Source organism: Chenopodium quinoa, unplaced genomic scaffold, assembly GCF_001683475.1.
Source record: "Chenopodium quinoa cultivar QQ74 unplaced genomic scaffold, ASM168347v1, whole genome shotgun sequence".
NCBI lineage: Eukaryota > Viridiplantae > Streptophyta > Magnoliopsida > Caryophyllales > Amaranthaceae > Chenopodium > Chenopodium quinoa.
Window position 1 is genome coordinate 7,528,022 of NW_018742914.1, and position 24,680 is coordinate 7,552,701.

A 24,680-nucleotide genomic window follows, 5' to 3' on the forward strand; every position below is an offset into this window, starting at 1 on the left:
TATTAGATAATAAATATCATAAATTAGATAATATTGGTAAGATTTTATATAGTAATGGTCAGGTTGTTTTGTTTTGTTCATATCTTAAATCCCCTTTTCATTTTTCTCCAGTAGAAAAAATTAGATACTATTGCTCGGCTTTGCATCTTCTTCTTCCACTACAAGAAAATAACCTTTTCGTAGCGATTATTTTAACCTTTAGTATCGATTGTAATTGCAACAAAAAGATTTCCCAATGAATGTTCATTCGATACAATATCCCCCGTTGCCTTAACCTTTAGTAGTGGTTTTCAATATCGCTGGGGTTGGCCTCAATAATCGATACAAAAAACTAGATCCAATCGTAGTGATTATTGTAGCGATTATAATCGCTATAAATGTTGAACTCATTTTCTTCAAAAAAAAAAATCATACATATGATCTTTACAAGATTCGAACATGCAACCTCAAACTCTTATTTTAAATGTTTCACCAATAAACTATGACATATTTTATGTATTCTTTGTCAAACAATATTTATATATCTAGTGTAGAAAAGGCTTTTTGTATCGATTTTTGGGATTTAATGGCGATTGTAAATGATACGATTTCTCATAATTTTATAAATGTGCAAAAATAGTGTGGATATGTATTATTATGTTTTCTGTATCAATTTTATATGGGAAAACCATGGCGATTGTAAAATGATACGATTTCCTTAATTATTTCACAAACATACTTGCATATTGTAGCAAATGTACAATCGCTACAAAATAATCGCTACGAAAAGCCAATTTTCTTGTAGTGTTGGCCAATTTTACGTAATTTCCCCCTTTTTTCCCTCTTTCTTCTTGCACTTAGTCTTTTTAATTTTAAAACCTAAAAACTGCAGATAATATAAACTAATACAAATCGAAAATGAATGCATGAAATAGCAGTTATAGCAGAAAAAAGGAGAGAGAAAAAACCTAAAAAGTGAAGGAAATGGTGAAGATGAGAACGAAGAAAAACAGCATGAGAATGTAAAGCCATTGACGTTGGGAAGGTCGTCGGCATCGGGGGTTGGGAGGGAGAAGATCGCCGGCCGTCGACAAAGCTGACAGAGGGTAGGGGATAGGAGTATGCATTATAAACCGGACTCACGTGAAACGGACTCACACAAAACCTTCAAACTAGTGAGAAAAAAGACTAAATTGAAAAGAAATACATCATAAATTGAATTGAAAACTAAGAATTAAATCTGTAAGAAATACGTTATTTTCTATGACTATCGTGATTACATACAAAAAAAAAGGTCAAATTAGCATTTAAGACCTTGTTCTTCTCATCTTATTCTAATTTAATGAATCGTTATTTAAAAATGTTGCTGAAGTAAGTTTCATTTTGAATCATAGTTATTTTCGCTAAAATAAATTGACTCGTTAAAAACTCAACTAAACATAACTTTAAATTTATAATAACGATTTAAGTCGCCCCTTAATTACGAAATACTTTTTGATAATATAAGCTTTGAATACATGTATTTGTTTAATTTAACATACAAGCTCGCTTATTGTCATTGAACTTAACTTACTTTTACTGAACATTTATTAAATTTTACTTTCATCTAATGCAAAAATCTTCCGTCCCTTACCAGGCCACCCAAACTTAAACACGTACGTTTGTTTTTGAATTTGAAACAAATATAGCCCGAAATTAGTCGCCTTCCAAAAACAATGTAGCCCACCACAACCATCATCAAGGAACTTAGAAGTATCCCTAAACGACTCAAATTTGATTTCACCACCTTCAACCCAATCAATGACACACTCATAACTTACGGTGTACGTGAAGGCAGTGCGCAAATCGAATGTGAAATTGGCATTTACTTGCACATGTTGAAGCTTCAAATCTGTAAATTCTCCATCATCCCCTTTACAATGCACATCAAGGGTATCATTAGACAAATTATTTATTACGGCTACATGGTATTCTACATATTTTGCAAAGGCTTTTGCATTGACATATATTTTGGGTTGAATTGAGATAATGATAATTGCAAGAATTAAGAGCACAAAATGTACTAGAAATCCATGTGCTTTCATTTTTCTTGTGTTGTATGATGCTTTTTGGAAGAGAATTGAATGAATGAATATAGTTTGATGTTGTTTTGAATTTTAACACATCACATTATATATATATATATATATATATATATATATATATATATACATGTACAAATTGTTAAATAAGCACAATAATAGAAGAACTAATTAAAGGTTAGACCTAAGAGTTTGTTCACATTTACTGAATTGAGCTAAACTGAATTGAACTGAACTGATTGAAGCTGAGTTGAACTGAACTGAATAGAGAAAAAATGAATATTTTATGAGAGAAGGAAATTAGAAGCTGAATTCAACTGAAATGAACTAATTAGAGCTGAGCTGAAATGGACTAAACAGAAATGAACTGAACTGATTGGAGCTGAACTGAACTAAAATTAAATAGAAGTGAATAGGCCCTAAGTTAATAAAATTTAATAATAAGAGAGAAATTAATTGACTTTTAGGTGGGTATTGAGTAACTCACTTGATTTTTTTGCTAACAACGAGCAATCTATTTCCATAAATGTGTTAATTTTTACTTTAGTTATGTGGTCAAAATAGGTAGGTTATATTCATACATGAAATGCATGTATAGTATAACATTCAAATACATTTATTACTTATATATAAATGAGATTTTTAGCAATAATTGAGACATTTAATTCTACATTCTCCCTCATTTGTCATGATTTTGGTTTTACATAAATTCTATGAAATTGCTAAGTTTTGAAATTGACTTTAAGACACCTATCCATTTTCTAGTGCCCACTTTACTCATGCATTATTCAAACACTTGACTTTGACCAAAATTTGCGATTTATACGTACATAACATTAATTATAGTCCTATGGGTACTAATAAGCATTTATATATAGTTTTTTTTATATACTCCCTCCGTCCCAAAAAGAACGACCCATTTGGCCAAAACTTTGTCCTAAAAAGAATGAACCATTTGCATTAAAACACCACCAATTTGCAACAATATTTGTGCAAAATTAGCTTCCCCATATAAAAATTTGATTTTCCATGTTATTTTATTACTTTCTCTCTCTATTTTTTTACAAACCCCATGTAAATTTATCTTTCCAATATACTTTTACTTCTTTTTACTTAACTTCCTTAATACCCGCGTAATCAACCCAAATGGGTCGTTCTTTTTGGGACGGAGGGAGTAGTTTTCTTTTGACGGGAATTTATATATAGTTTTCAAATACCAATTAGGCAATTATATATTTATTATTATTATTTATATTGATCTGAACAAGTGTCCCTTTTGGTTTTACCATTGGTTTTGTTTTTTTTTAGACACTTTGGTTTCACTATTTGATATTTGATGTGGATTAAAGCCCTTTAACCTAATAAAAGATCTAAAATCACACAAGTAGAATAAAGCTTCGTTCTTGATAAGAAATTCTAACCAAAAACGAATGAAAGTAATCGGATATGACCTCGAAAACGACCACTCCTGGAACGGATTCAATGCCTAATCAAATTATCTAGACTACTCCTAGAACTAGATACTTTGATAAACAAATCTTAGACTACACCTAGAACTAAGAATTGCACGTTCTAATTATCAAAACAACTCCTTGAATTGAAAACTAGCAAAGAAAGTGTTTAAACAAAGCTATACAATTGTATTGAATTAATCTGATTTTCTATGACTCTAAAGGCCACGAAAATCCCTTATTTATAGACTAAAAATAAGCTAATTCCATCCCTACAAGGATTAGGACAAACCCCTAACCTTGCCCCCCCCAAGTATCCTAACAAAATAGGAAGTTTATAGCAACTAAAAGACTAAGTATAAAATTTCCTTCTTCCTTGATAATCAAACAAGTGACCCATCCTTGACTTTTCCCTCCAAGTTCAAACCCTATTGGACGCAAAATCGATGTAATTGGATTGGCTCTTCAAAAGAATTACCCTCTTGATTCACATCAATAATATAATACAATATTGTTTGATTATATTTTCGCCATTGACAAAATTTGACTTCCCTCAAAAAAAAATTAAAAAAGAAAAGATTTAAAGATGAATTTTTTTTTAACCAAGATGGTAGTTTTTTTTAATTATTTTTTTAATCTAAAAAAAAGATGGTATTTTTTTATATAAAAAAACGGGAGGGGTATTTTGGGAAAGTGAAATTTATCACCCAAACCTCCTTTCACTTTATTATTACAAGCTAAGAGACGCACACGATGCGTGCGTGTACAATATAAGTATTCTATCAAGCTGAATTCATGTTTTATTCCAAAACTTGATCATAATCTAATAAAAAAAAATTAGTGGGTTACAAATTGTTGATAAAAAAATTATTAATGAAAAAAATTAAGTTCTATTTTTGTTTTAATTAAGATGGTAGTTTTTTTTTTTTTTTTTTTTTTTTTTTTTTTTACAAAAAAGATGGTAGTTTTTTTTTAAAGATGGTAATTTTGTTTTTTTTAAAAAAAAAAAAAAATTGAAATAGTAAATTTGGAAATGGATAAGGGCATTTTTGGAAAAGTCAAATTTATCAACCAAAATGCCTTTTCTCTTTATATAGTACTATAGATTATTATTATTATTATTATTATTATTATTATTATTATTATTATTATTATTATTATTATTATTATCTCAAAAGCAAAAGTCATACAACCTACAATAAATTAGTGGGAAGCTGAGATACAATCTGGGCCCCCACTCCTCTAGCTATTGCAAATCCTACCCTAGTGAAGATATGAGCTGCAGCACGAGCCCCAATGTCTTGCGTCGTCGAGAACCTTTGAATCCGCTTCTGTAACGCAACAGCCTCTTTCTCTAATTCCCCAAGCGAAGAAAAGGAGAAGGGAATGAAACCATATCCAATCGCCTGACATCGAGCTTCATACTTAACCCGCTTCCGATGAGCTGCATCAGCCACAACCCGTCCAGGAATGAAGTCAGATAGCCCTGACTGTGTCAAAGGAGAAGACCCTGTCAAATCAACACAGACATCGCGACCACGATCCCATGAATAAAGTAACACATCCGCGGGTCTGAGGGCCTCGTCGTTCCCTCCGGCTAACCCAATGTCAACCTCTTTTCTCGCTGAAATCCCAGAACGATAGCAAACATCAACAAGGGTATCCCGAACAACATTATGCCGATGTTTAATACCCACAATAACAGCACAAGACACTGCGTGATCACCGAAAATATCTCCAGCAAAAACCCTCGAACAAGTAGAGCACAACGTCGAGATAGAGAACAATGGTACACCCAACCGATAGGACAACACACAGCGATAAGTCTTGGCGTTCATCGTCTGACCCAACCCTGAAATAGGAACCGCCCGAAGCCAAGCAGAGGTGTGATCACCTTGCTGTGATTTCCATAATGCTGATTGTCGAGGAGTTAAAGAATAAGCAGATTCTGCAGAAGCGGTAACCTTTGTGAAATATATATCTGCCAATTTCTTCACGAGTTTAGGGGCAGCGACCTCACTAGGATTACTCAAAATGTCAGACTCCACTGTTCCATTAAACAGACTCAACGCATCCTCAAAGGCTCGTCCAAGACCAACAATGCCAGCATGCCGAAGAAGTTGTGTCTGCAACCAAGCAGACTGTAACCGAGAAGCAAGAAAAGCATAGTGACGAACATCACCTGCAGAATAAACACCAAGCCCTCCAAATGCAAATGGTAAGGTGGCAAGTCGCCACTGCCAATCACCAAACCCCGGCCCCTAAGCAATAATAATACGCTCCATGGAAGATCGAAGAGCTGCATCAAAAGTGCGCTGAGCCACCTCAAAAGTACTAGGAGGACAAGTACGCAATGCAAAGTAGAGTTTTGAAACTCCAGTACATGCCCTAAGTAACAACAGCTCACACTGAGGATCATCGAGCATAGCGACCTTATCCATAAGGGCAATGGTCTTGGTCACCCTCTGCATCACAAGCTCACCACTAAATCCAGAATCGGAACTAGCGGGACCTCCAAGAAACCTAACACCACGCAAAGTTCGAGCAATATTAGGTGGAAAGACACCCAACAACCTGCTTCGAGGGTCTTCTGTAGGCCAGAAAACTTCAGTTTTTTCCACATTAAGACATAACCCAGAACGAGGTCCTTCCTCCATAATCAACTGCAGAACTTGCCCCACCACCAAAGTGTCACCAATAATCGTGTCGTCATCTAAATACCAAGCCTGAAGACATACATCAAAAGTCTCTCTGATTTTACACACCAGGGGTTGTAAAACCAAAGAAAAAAGCAAAGGACCAAGGGGATCACCCTGCTGCACCCCTTGAGATGACCATAAGGTTTGGTCCCCATAGTACAACCTGGCTGGATTAGAATAGCAGAATTCTACCCATCGCGAAATGCCCGGACAACGACGACGTACCTCACGTAACATGACCGAACGATCAACCAGATTGAAGGCATTTTGAAAATCCACCAACAACATAGATAAACCAACATCAGAACCACGGTCCTCAATCAACCGATTCACCGCATGAAGAATTGCCTCACCACCGGAAGAAACCCCAACACCAAATTGAAGGCCATCAAAGTAACTCCCTAAAGACTGACCAACCATAACAGCACCCACCTTCGAAACAAGACGCCGCCAAACCGTACCCATAGCAATAGGACGGATACCACCACCGGGCTTGACAAGTGGCGTAAGAGGAGCACTAGCAATGTACTCTCCTAATTCCATAGGACATCTCCCAGCTAGAAAGAGATTAACCACCCCAGTAATAGAGTCAACCAACTCATCTGATACTGCCACAACCGCACCACTCAAGCAATCCATAAGATGTTGAGCACGCAAACCATCCCTACCACATGATGTGCCACGAGGGAAACTCCTAATCCGATCCAAAACAACAGCAGAAGTCGTAACGAGATGAAGGTGATCAATAGGTATATCAGGCAGGGATGGAGCTGGAGATGAAGGGTGCTTTGACTGTAAATCTGCAAGAGTGGCGTCATTATAAGGTGCAACGCCTGAAGAAGAAAGAACTCGAACCGCAGCAGTGTAATGGCCATCGCAAATCTTCCTACGACACTGCTTAATATTACGCTCTTCCAAATCAATGTCCTCATCATCAACCATCGACAAAGTAGGAGAATCCTCTGCCAAAATTTCCCTCACAAGCTGCAAATTACCACCCGCTACACTCCAAGAACAAATAGCACGGGAAATACTCTCTTCTTGATGCCGACGTCTTACCGAAGACCGAGACTCACGACTACTCCGCGGGCGAAAGATTTTAAGGATGCAAAGAGGTAACACCAACAATAAGACCCAATTAGAAATGTCATCAGGCTTAGAGATCACCTTATCAAGAGCACCTTTCAGAACCCGAGAAAATCCCAAACGACACTTGAGAGGGATAGACTTAACAGAGCGAAACCCCTTAGAGAATAAACAATCATGGAGGGCCACATCAAAACCACCGTTATGATCTTGCACCAATCCATCCATATGATCAACTCGAGCAGGAGTAGAAGGAGATTGCGGCTTGGTGAAATTATGAAGCACAAAACGAACAACACCATCTCCTTCATCAGGGGGTGACACATCCTCATCCCCACGATGACGACACTTAATACGTACCGTGTGCGTTTTATAGCAAACTCCACATAACCAAATCCCCATACGCCTAAAAGTAACTTCTGCCTCATTATAAACAGCCAAATTAGAAGTAAGAGAATGTCGGGTGATATCTCGCGCACCGATACAACAATGACGATCACTAAGATGTTTGATTAGAGAACGTCGAGTAAGGCCATTTCCACTCCCATCTTGACAACCACTAAGACCCATGATAGGCGTGTCGCGTACCTAACAAAAATAAACCTAACTAGACCACTACTATGTAGACGGGCAAGCAAGGGTCGGATCCCAAGAGACTATGGTTCAACTAATTAAATAGACTCAAACAATTACTAAGCAAGTAACCAATTCAAATAAGTGAGAATCAATAACTAAAGAACTAATTAAAACGATTAATTCAAAACAATATGACAAATCAATGCTAAAAACATCCAAGATCAAGCTTCACCACGAATACAATTAATGCAATAGTCGTTCTACCCCAAACACATAATTCAATTGATTTAAGAGGAAAAGTAATCCATGAATAATACCAAAGGTCTCTCTCGAGTTATCAATGGCTTCTATAATCACAATCAAGCCTACTTTCGTGGAATCATGTAAATTAGAGACCTTAAGCACATTACTCTGACTTCCTAATCATCCATTCAACTACTCCCGTGATGAACTTCAAACCCTTAATTGATTTATTCAAATCCGTCAAAATCCAACTCCCGTTGTGATTAAAAACAAAGGATTAATAACAATACCAATTATCCCTAATCTAGTATTGGCATAAACATAATCAATTAAGCAAATCAAATACAATTATTATCAGAGAATTTAAAGAATTAAATCATGCATTAATCATATTCGGGTTCCGCTAGATCTTGGAATAAAGAAACTACTCACACATATTAATGAAAGCAAAAACAATAATCAATGAAGAAAACATAATTAATAAGCAATTAAAAGTGAGAGAAGAAATAAAGATGAATACCAATTGCTTGAATGAAGAAAAGTACCAATTGTTGATGAACAAAGATCAAAACTTGAAAGTGCAAATTAATCTAGATCTAGAGAGAATATTAGGGTTCTAATGAATGTTTAAAAGCTAGAAAATAATAACTAAGTATGTTAAGTCGGGGTTTACAAAGGGTATTTATATCCCTTAATTAAGAAAACCCGAAAAAAATAGGAAAACGCGGTCTTCGACACTCCGCCCGGTCTGACCGGGCAAAGCCGCCCGGTCGGGCGCGAGAAGCAAATTCGCCCAATGCTTCTTTATCTAGCTTCCTCGCACAATACTTTGTCCGCCCGGTCTGCCAGGGCAATGTCGCCCGGTCCGGGCGGATGGAAGTTGAACTCTTCCATTCTTTCTCATAACTTCTCTTCTTTTCCTTCTTCGCCCTGGCTGCCAGGGCAATGTTGCCCTCCAGGCGGACACGGGTAAAATTCTCCTCCATCTTAATAAGCTTTCGTGGCTATCTAAAACAAGTCCAAATCATCCGGAAATCTTCATATGCCTACAAAATCAATCAAATAGACCAAGCCACACTAGAGAGGAGGATATTAGCGAGAAATAGCTCCGTAGAGCTTAGAAATCATACGAACATAGCTATGAAATGAGGGTAAAATATGGTATAGAATGTGTACATCAACCCACAAAGGGACAATGAAACTTCACAACGGCAGCCGACATAGCTGACTTGCACCACCCAAAACTGAAATACGCCCGAAAGAGCACCAGAAACTGCCGCAAAACAGCTCCAAAACAGCACCCAAGAGCTGCCAAAACTGGACCAAAAACTGCACCAGAAACTGCACCCAAAACTGCTCCAAAACAGCACCCAAAAACTGCTCCAAAGCAGCCCCAAAAACTGCTCCAAAACAGCACCCAAAACTGCTCCAAAACTGCCCCAAAACTGCTCCAAAACAGCCCCAAAACTACTCCAAAACAGCCCCAAAACTGCTCCAAAACAGCCCCAAAACTGCTCCAAAACAGAAACCAACAAAGAACCTCCTCTAACTGACCAAAAACAACACCAATATTCGCGAGAAAAGCTGCACCTGAAAACAACCCAAAAATCTTTCCGAAACTGATAAAAAAAAACGGCTGCCAAACTGCCCAAAAACCGACCAGAAAACTGACCAGAAAACAGCAAGTAAACACGCCTGAAACACACCAGGAAATACGCTGGAAACACACCCAATTTTCGCCTAAAAATCGCCTGAAATTGCACCCAAAAACACCCCAAAACTTCCCACAAACTGCCTGATCAAACCAGAAAACAAAACTGAGTAGAAAGCCGCTTTATGACGATCACCATAAACCAAAAAAAAAGGAACCCGACGCTGCACCAAAAACCGCCAGTAAATTCGCCTGAAAACCTCCAGAAAATTGCCTGAATTACGCTCTAAAACAGCACCAAATTGAACGAGGAAACCGCCTGAAAACGAAGCCGTTGCTGCCCCTATGTATGCCGGACCACCGTTGCAGAAGCCGCCGATGAACCTGCCGGAAAACTAACGTGGAACCTGCTGCTGGATTATTGACGAGGAATCGCAACCTAATCGCACCCTAATTTTTATTTATTATTTTATTTATTATTATTATTATTATTATTATTATTTAGACTTACAAGACCTTTTTCTTTAAGGCTACGAGTGACAACATACCGGTTGAAAAAGCAATGGTAAAGCCATGACACAAAGAGAAAATGAAAGTAGAAGAGAAGTCCACGCTGAAAATTAAAAATCGAAATTCCACATGGTTAGCTTTCACAAGTTTCTTACAAATTATTCCATGATAAATATGAAAATTCTAAGGTGATCAAAGTTTTTTTTTATCGCCATAAGCCATCCTATATGACATGATATAGTCCACAAAATTAAAAAAAAAGTGGGCCCTCCTTTTACTTTTCCCTAAAAATCATTTAAATCATTTCAGAAAATGATATAAATAATTAAAATAATTTCAAAAAGTCGGAAACTAATATTTTTGAAAATCAGAAAATAATTTGATTAAAAGTTGTTAAAAATTAGTAGTTAAGTAAATAAAGGTACATAATACTAATTATTCTCTCACTTAGGGTTTGGTTAACACTTTTTCTTTGTCCTCTGAATCTCTCAAGACGCTCACTGAATTTTGTTACCGACGGTTTCCTGGAAACAGCAAAGCTGTGGTGCACATCACCATAGCCTATATAAGCTAGCGGAGTTAATTGAGTTCATATTAATGGATTCATCGTTGGCTTCCCACAATCTCTCTTTTTAAGGGTTTGTTTTATTTGACCACTCTCTCTCTCCTCTCGACCATCGGGATTCGTTTTCCGAAAACGGAAGACATCACCAGCACTTTATTACGAAACATCACCATAGACTTTATAAATTGAGTTATTGGAGTTCACATTCATGGAGTCACCGACGGCCTTCCGGAATCTCTCTTTTTAAGGCTTTGTTTTACCTGTTTTCTCTCTCCTTTCAATTAACGGGATTCGATTTTCAGAAACGATAGACATTACTAGCGTTTTATTGCATGATATGTGTAATTTTTAATTTTGCAAGTTAAGAGATTGTCGTGATGATGTGGAATCAGTTGAGGGAGATGATCTGATGTACATAAATTGTTGTTGTTGGCGCCTTCCACCTAAACACTTGGACAACACCAACTACCTAAATTATACAGAATATATTTTATTACGTTACACAATGAATGTCCCAATGGTAATTCTAATCTCACATAAAGCCCGGAATACATAAATTGACATATTAAAAACTCAGCTAACATAACTTTAAATTTATAATAACGATTTAAGTTGCCCTTTAATTATGAAGTACTTTTTGATAGTATAAGCTCTGAATACATATATTTGTTTAATTTAACATACAAACTTTTTGTCATTGAATTGAGTTTATTTTTACTGAACATTTATAAAATTTAACTTTTATCTAATATAAAAAATTTCCCTACCTTGACAGGCCACCCAAATTTAAACACGTACGCTTGTTGTTGAATTTGAAACAAATATAGCCCATTATTAGTCGCCTTCCAAAAACAATGTCGCCCACCACAACCGTCGTCAAGGAACTTAGAAGTATCCCTAAACGACTCGAATTTGATTTCACCACCTTCAACCCAATCAATGACACATTCATAACTTACGGTGTAAAAAAAGGCAGTGTGCAAATCGAATGTGAAATTGGTGTTTACAGCCACATGTTGAAGCTTCAAATCTTTATCATCCCCTTGACAATGCACATCAAGAGTATCATTAGACAAATTATTTATAACGGCTACATAGTATTTTACATATTTTGCAAAGGCTATTGCATTGACATATATTTTGGGTTGATTTGAGATAATTATAATTGCAAGAATTAGGAGCATATAATGTACTAGAAATCCATGTGTTTTCATTTTTCTTGTGTTGTGTGGTGCTTTTAGGGGAGAAGATGAATGAAGTAGTTGTGTGGTGCTTTTATGTGGTCAAAATATAGGTAGGTTATATTCATACATGATACATGGAATGCATGTATAGTATAGTGTAACATTCAAATACATTTATTACTTGTATATCCAATGAGATTCTTAGCAATCAAGACATTAAATTCTACATCCTCCTTCATTTGTCATGATTTTGGTTTCCGGTTGGTTTTACATACTTTTATGAAGTTGCTACGTTTTCAAATTGACTTTAAGACACTTATCCGGTTTTTTAGTGTCCACTTTACTGCTGTATTATTCACTTACACGACTTTGACCAAATTTTGTGATTTATAAGTACATAACATTAATTATAGTTAGAGGTGGGCATTGTGTTGTACCGGGCCACTGCGGGTCGTGTCTCGCCGTGTCTAGTGGTGGTTCGTGCCATGTCGTGTCGAGGTTACCGTGCCGCCCATATTTAATTTTTTTTTTTAAAATAAATTTGATACTACCTCTGATTTTCATTAGTTGCAACTTTGAGGTATTATTTGTGAGATATAAAATATTCCAAATTTGCAACTAAAAAAAATTTAAGGTAAAAATCGGAGGTAGTATATTTTTTTTGAATAACTTTTAAAATGTATATACTCGTGTCCTATTTAAATAATTTTATTAATTTATGTTTATGTTATTTTATTATTATATTATTATTGTACTTTTTATCATTCTTATTTTTATTATTATAGTTCTTTATTATTTACATTATTTTTATTATTAATTTATGTACGTGAAGCAGCGAATGAGTAGTCGTTTTGCACGGGTCGTGCCGTGCCTGGCGTTCCGCATGTCGTGCTAGGCCATGCCACGTTCCATGCCGGCGAGCCGTGCTTGCGGGCTAAAGTATCATACTGCCCGCGGGTTTGTGTCGTGCCTGTGTCGACTTTTCAAAATCGTGTTCACGGCACGGTCCACGGCCCACTCCTCGGTAATCGTGCCGCTGGCGTGCTTGTGTCGTGCCATTTTCGTGCCGGGCCTGTGCCGCCCGCGGCCCGACCCATTACCAACTCTAATTATCGTCTTGTAGGTAATTATTTATTATTAGCAACGTCTTAATGTACAGTTTCTAAATATCAATTATATATTTATAATTTTTACTTATTGATAATAGAATATATATATATGGTCAAAGTTCCATATGTTTCAACAAATGTATGTGTCGAGAATTGAGAAACTTAAAAATAACAGAGAATACATATTAGTAAAAAAACTTGATATTGGCACACACAATTACAGAACGTGGGACATTGCATATTTCGCATGTGAGAAGATATTTTAAAGGTTTATTTAATTTTTGGAAAATGTTATACATAGCCTTTAGGGCTACATATAAACATTAAATTTACACTTGAAAATCATAAAAAGTTAAGAAATCATCAAAATATAAAAACTAATAACACTGATTTACGACTGTTTTTTATCATGAATTCCTAATTTTTTACAATTTTCAAGAGTATAATTAATGCTTATATATAACCCTTAGGGCTACATATAACATTACCCTTAATTTTTCTCTAATGAGATTCTAGATGGTTGGTTAAAAACTTAATATTTCACAATTAGAGACCTTGGGGCACCAATTGAGAAGTCAACGCTGAAAAATAAAAATTGAAATCCACACATATGGTATCATTCACCATTTTTTTTTTCTTACAAAAGTACAATGATAAATGTGCATTTTTGAAAATATTAGACCACTATCAGCAGTGAGGGAAAAAAAAACTCCTCAATCTCTCTCTACCCACTTTCTCACTCCTCCAACCCAATTTCCCTCATCAAATGATTTTTTCACCACACCAATGAGGAAAAAAAAAAACTCCTCAATCTCTCTTTACCCACTTTCTCACTCCTCCACTATACCCCACCATAATACACATCATCTTTTTATTTTATCTTTATTTTGAAATATTGTTTATACTACATAATTAATTTTCCAATACAATTAAAATATGTAAAAATAATTTATTTTTTAATTACGTTTAAAAATAATTTAATAAAAATATGTAAAAATAATTTTTTTTTGTAAGAAATAATTATAATAATAAGAAGAAGAAGAAATTGAGAGAATATGTTAATTTCTCTAATTTATGAGATTTTTTTAAATTATATCAAAATATATCAAAATGCATGTCTATTTATAGAGAAAAAAATTTTATGACCGTTGGTGTATTTTTTTTTTAAATATTTACAAAATATAACCATTGTAAAAAAGGTACAAAAATTCTGATTGGCTGAAGCACTGACACGTGTCACCCTCCCATTGGCTGGGCTGACGCGCGTCAGTGCCAGCCATTTAATTTTTTTTTTGCTTCGTGTACTGTTCATTGCTACCGGAAAAAAAAGAAAATGTATTGCTTGTGGGCCCCACGCGTGCACTGTTCATTTAGAAAAACCCTCAACTCTTGAGGGTTTTTTTTTCCCTCACGATTGAGGGTTTTTTCCCTCACTGCCGTGGTGCTCGGTTTTTTTTTTTTACACCCTTATTTTTACTCGTGAGGGTTTTTTTCCTCACTGCTGGTAGTGCTCTTACATGTAAAAGTCAAAATATTGCAATGGACAGTAATTAAAAAATCAGTTAGTGGCGCCCTACTTTTTTCCCTCCCCGCGTACTGACTTTTTGTGAAACCATCTGATGGAGTCTTGTTCCACGAATTCTTCCACCATTTATTTCTCTCTTTTTCACTCTATGATAAACCCATATCACACGGCTTTACTTTGAATTTGACTTCAGATTTTGTAAATCCTCTAAAACCCTTCATTTCTACAAACCCATTAATAAAGTCTAAAGATTTAGCTCAGTTACATAAATGCAGAAGAATTTCTTGGCCTAAATTCAATTTCTCGTGTTTTATGGAGCTTGAATTGACCCTGAACAATTTTCCTTTCTTTAATTTTTGTGGGTACTTCTTAGTTACTGTAAAAGTCTTTGTTTTTGATACATAATTACAAATTGTGGTTTGTGGCATTGCTCAATTACATAATTACAGAAGTTGTTTTTATGCACATAAACTGTTTGATACTTTGTTTCAGAGAATTCTTTGTAAACTGGGTTTGTTGCCTCATTTGGGAGTTTTGATTGAGTGATCATGGTTGCTTTTTTTATGGCTCATCCCAACTCAGGAAAGCATTCAGAAGGGTTAATGGCAAAGCAAGACAACCGCCTTTTGTTCCGTCTCTATTGCCTAGAAGACCATCACAAGTTGGTGAGTATGAATGCAAATTTGTGCTCTTTCTTATTGAATTATGCAATATTTTGGGTGTATATATTAATACTGCTTTGAAGTCAATTTGGTAGGTTAATGTAATGTGCACCCTACTTGAAATCAGAAGTGGATACTAAAACTTTTTTTCTCATAAATTACATGGCACCAGATTTTTATCAATATTCAATTCTCAATGGCAATAGTTCAGTTAGTCTTCTGTAAAATGGTTTACAGAATCAGTTTGATTTGCTACAGCTAGAGCTTAAGCAATTCAAAGCTCTAGATATTATGCTAAGAACGCGAGTTCATGACTTAATTTTAATATTTTCAACTGGTTAAGTAGCTTCATTTTTATATTTTTTTCTTCAGACGACAAAGAATCTACCATAATTGAAAATAAAGGCAGTGATCATGCCATCAAGCTACAAGATTTTACTTTTCAAGAGCTAGCTGATGCGACGGAGAACTTCAGTCCGGAGCATTTTGTGGATGTAGGCAGTTTTGGTAAAATCTATAGAGGGAAACTTAGAAACACTGGAGAGGTATTAACATGGACTTTATTATCTGATCAATTCCTATATTCTACATTATGTAAACTCAATTACTATTTTATGCAATACTTCATGTCATATGATTTCATGTTATTGAAAGACTGACATTGAATGGTTTGATCTTAGATCATAGTTGTCGAGCAACTAGACAGAGATGGATCACGAGGACACAGAGAATTTCTTTCACAGGTGTTGGTGCTGAGCATCCTCAATCATATAGGATATTGTACGAAGGGAGATGAAAGATTTTTAGTGCATGAATATCTGCCTTTGGGGTCCCTGGACCAGCATCTACATGGCAATAATTTGCCAATTTCCTTTATGCAATCATGCTAAATCTAATTTAGAATTTAGAAAAATCTTGCTTCAAAACTGTAAGTTTACGTTTAAGACTTTAAGCATTAGCCAACTTATATTAGAACTTACTCATACATGAGTAGACAAAGAACTCTCTCACTTTTTCTTGGCACCAATGGCACACTACTTGTTATTGCTTCATCGGATGTTATGCTACTTTGTCATGTAACAGTCACCTATTAATTTTGCTTTATACTTCTCTTGAAAATTTCAGACAGATCATCCAAGCAAAAGCCTTTAGATTGGTATACAAGAATGAAAATTGCTCTGGGGATTGCTAAAGGTTTAGAATATATACACCATAATGCCAGCCTCCCAGTCATCTACCGAAATCTGAAACCCTCCAACATCTTACTAGACAAAAATTTTAAAGCTAAGCTCTCTGACTTCGGGCTATCTAAAATTGGACCTACTGGTGAAATGAAGCATATTTCTACGAGAATAGTCGGTACTAATGGATACATTGCACCAGAGTACCAAAATACAGGTTTTTTGACTATGAAAGCAGATGTATATAGCTTTGGAGTTGTTTTACTGGAGTTGGTGACTGGGCGAAGAGCTGTTGATATCACTAAACAAACCAAGGAGCAAAATTTGGTCTCTTGGGTAAGTTTCCCTCTTATTTCATGGTAATGAAGATAAGGTTGCTAATTGATTGAAACTTTTCTACTTTTTATATATGTAAAGACAAAATTGGAAAGGTTGGGCAAGTGTATTCAAGTTCTTGCATGTCTCACATATTTGTTTCTTCATTGATATGAGTCATATGACTTTGAATTAGTTAAATGAAATATGGTTGAAAGGATTGTTTGTGAAATTGCATTATATGTCTTCATATTTCTACATAACCTTGTGCATCTCTCTGATAGCTGCGCACTCTATTCGATTTCAAAGAGCTTATACGTGTAACATGCCTACCTCTCAGTAACTTTTTCATATATATATAATCTATATCATATATGCTAACCCTGAAATCTTCACTCTATTTTTGATTGGTAAGTTAACTAGTTCAGTAAATATTGTTTTGAACATGTGATTTATGCTGCAATTTAACTTTGAAGCTTTTTAAAACTGAAAACTTTGAGGAATAATGTTTGCTTCTCCAATTAAATAGGCACATCAGATACTGAAGAAACCAAGTAAGTTTACAGAGTTAGCTGACCCTGTACTTCAGGGGAATTTCCCAGCTAATGGATTCAACCAAGCACTAGCGGTGGCAGCTATGTGTCTTCAAGAAGAACAAACAGCTCGACCCATGATGAGTGATGTGATCACTGCCATAATGTACCTCTCATCAGACAACCTAGATGACAGCATAAAGTCCTCTCCTCCCGAACCTGTATAGAGCATAATAGTATGGTGATCATGGAAAATAGTGTTGCAGAGCATCATCACTAGTTCATCAGATGAAGTGAGCATCATTCCGACTGAGCATATTGTAAATACAGTTTCTCTCTCTTCCATTCTCTTTTAAGATTACCTCTTGTGTATAAGCTTGTTAGGAATATGGGGGCGGTATTACCCTGTTAAATTTATCTAATATCACCCCTTTTTTATACTTGTAAACTTTTGGTGTTATTTTTCTTTTGTCAAGGCTAAAAATATCCATTAGAACACAAGAACAATGGGAGCTATGCTTGTCTTTTATCTTGCTTATTATTGGTCTATTTTGCCAACAAGGCAAATAACTATTACAAGTACTCTGTATTAACTTATCATCTCTCAAAGAAAGATTTTGTTTTAGATGTGATTGCTACATTTTTCAATTTCCTGTATGATGTAACAGATGCATTGAAATTATATTTTCAAATTTTTGTTATTGTAACAATTTATTACTGTATCATGGGTTTTGACTGGGGATAGTAGAGTTAGTAATTTATGTTAAGATGAAAGCAGGGCAATCGTACGATTATGGAGGTTAGATATAATTAAAATGCTATGATAGTTACAGAGTATGATTTGCTTTCTAGCATTATTGACACATAATTTTTTCTATGTTAACCCGAGCCCAAACGCTGCAAGCTTTGAACAAACATTATTCAACTCATAACTATAAACTGAAATGTTTGGGAAAAAAAAATAATCTTATTTTATCCAACCTGAATTCAATAGGAATGTTTGTTTGACGGGTCTCCCAGGTCCTGTTAATGAATATTTAACATAACTGTTAGTACTTTGTGGCACCCAAGTTATTTTCCTTCCTCCCTGCATGACTTTCTCTGCAACTACCTTACAGTTTCCGAAAACTTCAGAATTTCCCCCTGTTATTTTCTCTCCTCTGGTCAAATCCATGCTATTTAATTAGCCTTAATTCTAATGAAGTGCTTAACCTTGATACTTGCATTGGTTTATCTATTTTTATGAACATCTACTGTTTTATTGATGGATTCAAGATTTTTTTTTTAAACAGGTAAGCTAATTGGGAAACTGGGTTTCTTGCCTCAACTGGAAATTTGAACTGGGTCAGCATGAACTTCTTTTGTTGTGGTTCATCACAACGTGGTGCGTATGAAAGTATATTTGTTTTTTCTTCTTCTTCTTCTTCTTTCCACTACTAATTTCATACTGCTTTGATGTTAATCATGGAAAATCTGTTAGACTATCCATGTTTGTGCTAAGAATTGTATTTTTTTTATATAGTGTTGAACCTAACTAATTGCAATACATGATTCATCCTATAGCTTTTTTAATTTCTATCTGATTTATTGAGAAATGTGTGAAATATCAGTATGATTTACCAATATAAGATTACTTATCTTGTGCTTATAGAGCACTATACTTGAGTAAATCGACAAATTATTTATTGTAAACTTCTTTTCAAATTGTTTACACCTTCTTCAGATCTTTTTATCAATAATCTCTTATGTTCAAGAGATGATATTGAAGAGTTGATGAGCTTTTTCTATCCTTGGAAATGGAATTGTTAATTAGTTAAAGACTATATACACATGTAATGTAAGATTCTTAAATTTGAGACTTTAAGAAAACCCTCAATAACCATGACTTTGAGTAAACTAATAATGTGAGCAAAACATCTTAAACATGGATTAAAATCCGTGTCAAGTGGTATCAGAGCCAGATCAATGATAATTAATATATGGAATAGAGTTCTTTTCTTTATTTTAGTCAAAATACATTTTTTGGCAAATGCTTTCCTCTAATTAAGTGCCGCTACACCATTTTGTTCTTCAGATACCAACCAGCCGAACACAGCTGCAATAACTTTCTATAACAGTGATCAGACCACCCTGGTACAAGAATTTACTTTTAAAGAGCTAGCTGATGCAACACAGAACTTCAGTCTAGAATGTCTGGTGGGTGAAGGCAGCTTCGGTAAAGTTTACAGAGGGAAACTCCAAGAAACTGGAGAGGTACTAACATGGAACTTACATTCTGCTTTTTCTTTGTCTTCTACATGAAGCGAAGTCTGTTATCTTTTTTATATGCAATGCTTCCTATATTTTCCTGTTGCTGCTGGAAGTCTGACATTGAGTTGTTTGTTCTTAGATCGTGGCTGTCAAGAAATTAAACTTGGATGGATTACTAGGACACCGAGAATTTCTTGTACAAGTGACAATGATGAGCCTTTTTAATCACCCAAATCTGGTAAATCTTACAGGATATTGTGTTGAAGGTGAAGAGAGAATTTTAGTGCATGAATATCTGCCTATGGGATCCCTGCACCACTATCTGCACGGTAATATGGTCTGATCTTCTGATACATTATCAGTTTGCATCACCACTGTAATTTGCTTCAGACTGAATTCACTTACGATAGAATCTTAAATCTTATTCAGACAGATCACTGAAGCAAAAGCCGCCTTTAGATTGGCATACACGAATAAGAATCGCTCTGGGGGTAGCCAGAGGTTTAGAATGTATACACCATTCTAGTCCTCCAATTATCTACCTCAACCTAAAACCCTCCAACATCTTACTAGACTTTGATTTTAATGCTAAGCTCTGTAATTTCAAGCTAGCTAAGATTGGACCTTTCAGAGACAAGAGAATTAACCTTGAAAAGGTGATGTTGGGAGCTCAAGGCTACTTTGCACCAGAGTACAAAAAAACTGGTCTTCTAACTGTGAAGACGGATGTATATAGCTTTGGAGTTGTTTTACTAGAGTTGATCTCAGGGCGAAGAGCTATCGATCTTTCAAGGCCATCTAAGGAGCAAAATCTGGTCTCTTGGGTTAGTCTTCCCTCATTTCTTGACTATGACTATATACATGTCTGCTCCTAGTTCTTTTCTTCATGTCATTGGTTGTAACTTTTACACTCTTTAATCAACTTTACCATAAGATTGAACTGTTGATATCATAAATTAGTATATTAAGTAATCTCATAGCCTAATATATGTCACAAAATCACAAATCCAGAAATTTGGTGCATATTTTTTCAGCAAACTAGCTCATTAAATATTTGTTTGAACATGTGACTTATGCTACTTCTTCTTCAACTATTAGGCCCAACAGAGATTAAAGAAACCAAATAAGTTTCCAGAGCTAGCTGATCCGCTCCTTCAGTATGAATATCCAGTTAAAAGATTAAATCAAGCACTCGCAATAGCAGCCAAGTGTCTTCGTGAAGAACCATCAGCACGACCCATGATGAGCGATGTAGTTGCTGACCTTATGTGCCTCACCTCCGACAACTTTAATGACATACGTGTGTACTCGTGTTGACGGAACCTTGCATTGAAGAATTAAGATCACCCTTGAGTTCAGTATAGATCAGATCATGCTTGTTTTCCTATCATTTCTATCCCGCTCTCTTTGTATTTTCTCTCTTTTTGTATGACTTGTAATCAATATACATATGTGTACATTTTGTGGATAACAAATTAACAATTATTGACAAAGATCTGCCCATGTATAAGAAGCAAAATCAGAAATATATATGGGGATTATTCTAAAAAATCAGTCTTTCAAGTTTCAACCTTAAATTGATTCAAGCCATAAATACTAAAATAGAAAGACATTGTTAATGTTATGGTGCACTCTCTATTTTTTTTTTTTTTAACTTGCTTTTACAAAACTAGTTACGAGTTTGCGACAAATATGAAGAGAGAGAAAAAAAAAATAAAAAAAAAAGTGGAGTCAATTGTGAATAGAATACTACATAGAAAAAAATTATAGAAAAAAAATGACAACTCATATACCATAAAACCGGTTGTACCTTGTAATTTTAATTATAATCCGTTGTTACACAAAAATACAAAATAAGTCTGCTACCCCTTTTGGCCATTTGTCACAATCAATAATTTTCTACCAATATGACAACTGAATGACTTAAATGTTAAGTTTCATAGCAATTTGATTAATTGACCCTGCTATTAACTAACTATTAGTGGCACCCAAGTGTTTTTTTTTTTTTTTTTGGGCTCCCTAAACAAGACTTTTCTGCAACATTATGCAGAAGAGTTTTATACTCTTGTACCACGAAAACTTCAGCACCTCCTTCACCCCTTTTGCTTCTCCCTGATAAAAACCATATTACACAAATAAATTCAGGGAAGCAAATTGGTAAGGTAGCCTTTATTCATTCATTGCATCATTTAAAGTGAGATACATTTCATATTATCATGAGTTGCTTTTGTTGCGGTTCATCATCTCAACTCAGCAAAACATTGAAAAGGATCAACAGCAAAGTCAGACGTTGTCCTTCTTCTGATTCTACTCTTTTGCCTAGTCAATCACAACTTGGTGAGTATGAATTTAATTTCGCCTTTGTTTTTTACATATCACATAAGATGTATGTAGGAATTGAACAATGAAAAATACACCACTTTATGACATAGTAACTTACTTGTGTATATCAAGTGTTGCAATTTTAGTAAAACGAATAATATATTTGCAAGTGTTATATTTAAAGGAGATCGGTGAGGGAAATGATCAAAAAATTGTTGCTTGGTAGATGGAAATGAGAGAATTTGGCTAAAAAATTGGCATTTCAGCAAACTGAAAAAAGTCGTTTACCAAACATAATCAGTTTAGTTCCTAATTCTCTTTTCTCGTAAAATGTTCATTTCAGCTCAGTAAATCAGAACAGACCCTAAGACCATCTTTAGATAGCTCTCCTTCTACATTATTTCGCCTTCATCTTATTTGAAGTGTATACGGTTTTGCAACTGTTTTCAACTAATTGAGCATGTATATCTTCAGACAACGATGAGCCTGACACGGCTGAAAGAGCTAACAATGACAGTGGTTCACTCTTCACAAAATGTTTTACTTTTCAAAAGCTATATGATGCAACACAGAATTTTAGTCCAAAATGTTTGGTGGATATAGGCAGCTTTGGAAATGTATACAGAGGAAAACTCGAAGAAACCGGAGAGGTAGGTACAATCATGAAATAAATTCTGTTACTGTAATGCTTTGCTTCCTAACATATTATTGTACGTCTTTGTGTTGGAAGACTGACATTGGATGGTTTAAAATTAGATCGTAGCTATCGAGCATTTGGACAGGAATGGACCGCGAGGAAACAGAGAATTTCTTGTGCAGGTGATGATGTTGAGTATCCTTAATCATCCAAATTTGATCAATCTTATAGGATACTGTGCTGAAGTTGGAAATGAGAGGTTTTTAGTGCATGAATATCTGCCTTTGGGATCCTTAGACAAGCATCTACATGGTAATACCCTTTCCGAGTTCTTGTACATTGTTATCAGATGCAAAACCCGGCTGAAAATTGGAACTGATGTATATATCATGCCTAATAATTTTCTTAGGAAGCTAAGAACATTGATAATTCTCACTGAACAAACCATTTTGTTTTCTTATGTTCTTGTATTAATCTACTTAACTGAGCATTTCCTCTTACATGATAAAATAAAACTCGATTTTTCTTGGCATTTTGACATTCTTCTAGCTGATTTTCTTGAGATTGATATTTCAGATAGATCATCCCAGGGTATGCCTCCCTTAGATTGGAATACGAGAATGAAAATAGCTTTGGGGACTGCAAGTGCATTAGAATATATCCACCAAAAAGCCGCTCCTCCAGTCATCTACCGGAACCTGAAGCCCTCCAACATCTTACTAGACAGTGATTTCAATGCTAAACTCTCTGATTTCGGGCTAGCTAAGCTTGGACCTACTGGTGATAAGGAATATGTTTCTGCAAGCATACCGGAAAATTTGGGCTACATTGCACCAGAGTTTGAAAGAACAGGTCTGTTGACTGTGAAGGCAGATGTATATAGTTTCGGAGTTGTTTTATTAGAGTTGATCACAGGGCGAAGAGCTGTTGACATGACAAGGCCACCTAAGGAACAGAATCTGGTCTTTTGGGTTAGTTCTCGCCTTATTTTATTCTAGTTTGCATCTTTGCAGCCTACTGAAGTACTGATTTTCATACTTATAGTTCTTTTTCCTATCTGTTGTACGCGATTCCATACTAGATTCTATATAGAATCCTAAAGCTAACTACTTGTAGTTCTTTAATTGATGTGCTTTACATGAATTCCATAGAACTGATGAAAATTTTGGAAAACAACGTTTCTTAATTAGGCCCTTCAGATACTGAAGAAACCAAAGAAATTTCCGGAGTTAGCTGACCCGCTGTTGCAGGGGAAGTTTCCATCTCAAGGATTCAACAAAGCACTTGCAGTAGCAGCCATGTGTCTTCAAGAACAACAAACAGCACGACCCATGATGAGTGATGTAGTCGCTGCAATCATGTCCATTTCATCTGATAAAAATCTTGATGACAACATGATATCTCCTCCCCTTGAAGCCCAAGTTGAGCATAATAACTTGGAGAAGGTTGCCGATGAATTTGATCTTGGAAAATAGTGTGAATTGCATCCAATTTAGTATCAGAACATCACTACTTATGAACAATACTATTCAGACTGAGTGCATTGTAAATATAAAGTCTGTTTCCTCTGTCTTTATAGATGATTGCTTCTTGCGTATAACAAAAATATTTTCAGAAACTAACATGTAATATACGCTTAGTAAAAAAGTATAATGATGTATCAATATTCAATACTTGTTACTAGCTTAGTAAAAGTTGCAAATAAAAAACTAAAGACAGAAATATTAGGGTCCATTTTCATGAACCAACTCCACTTAGTTTTCCTGATTTTGCTTGCAATTAGCTTATAGTTTGCAATAGCTCTTATTAGTAACATACATGTATCATCTCTTCGTGTATAGCACAGTTTTTTCACGCGTAAATGGATACTAACCTATGAACCGGTGAAGCCCTGTCAAGTGAAACAGATTTTCCCTGCCAAGCTCAGAAATATAGCTCATTAGAATTTTCATATATAGACTTAAAAAAAATTTCACAACTTGCATGAACTAATAATACAATTGACAAAATATGGAGAAAATATGATTGAATAGCTTAACTTTCTCATTAACCGAAGAAGTATATATATAGATACAAAGATATTCCTAACCCTAACATAATTAGGAATAAGATAGAATATTA

At 35.2% G+C, this 24,680-nt stretch overlaps 4 protein-coding genes across 4 annotated transcripts; 3 read left to right on the plus strand and 1 right to left on the minus strand.

The window, feature by feature from the left end:
- Nucleotides 1-1,568: 1,568 nt before the first annotated feature.
- On the minus strand, nt 1,569-2,063 carry LOC110727714 (S-protein homolog 74-like). The gene has a single exon (XM_021907296.1). It carries the CDS (start codon nt 2,061-2,063, stop codon nt 1,569-1,571), a length of 495 nt encoding a protein of 164 aa, XP_021762988.1.
- A 13,134-nt stretch (nt 2,064-15,197) lies between these two features.
- Nucleotides 15,198-17,975, plus strand: LOC110728111 (probable serine/threonine-protein kinase PBL26; the record flags this gene model as incomplete). Its single annotated transcript, XM_021907748.1, has 5 exons — nt 15,198-15,324; nt 15,694-15,866; nt 16,002-16,173; nt 16,447-16,838; nt 17,347-17,975. Coding segments are annotated over 5 exons (1,095 nt in total), but the record flags the coding sequence as incomplete, so codon positions are not given.
- LOC110728109 (probable serine/threonine-protein kinase PBL24) lies at nt 17,598-21,488 on the plus strand. Its single transcript, XM_021907747.1, has 6 exons — nt 17,598-17,670; nt 18,643-18,734; nt 19,425-19,603; nt 19,740-19,929; nt 20,030-20,424; nt 20,699-21,488. The coding sequence occupies exons 2-6, from the start codon at nt 18,701-18,703 to the stop codon at nt 20,915-20,917; spliced, it is 1,017 nt and encodes a 338-aa protein (XP_021763439.1). The 5' UTR covers nt 17,598-17,670; nt 18,643-18,700; the 3' UTR covers nt 20,918-21,488.
- Nucleotides 21,489-21,651: 163 nt separating this feature from the next.
- LOC110728108 (probable serine/threonine-protein kinase PBL7) lies at nt 21,652-24,230 on the plus strand. Its single transcript, XM_021907746.1, has 5 exons — nt 21,652-21,937; nt 22,397-22,572; nt 22,679-22,871; nt 23,136-23,530; nt 23,750-24,230. The coding sequence occupies exons 1-5, from the start codon at nt 21,817-21,819 to the stop codon at nt 24,032-24,034; spliced, it is 1,170 nt and encodes a 389-aa protein (XP_021763438.1). The 5' UTR covers nt 21,652-21,816; the 3' UTR covers nt 24,035-24,230.
- Nucleotides 24,231-24,680: the final 450 nt, after the last annotated feature.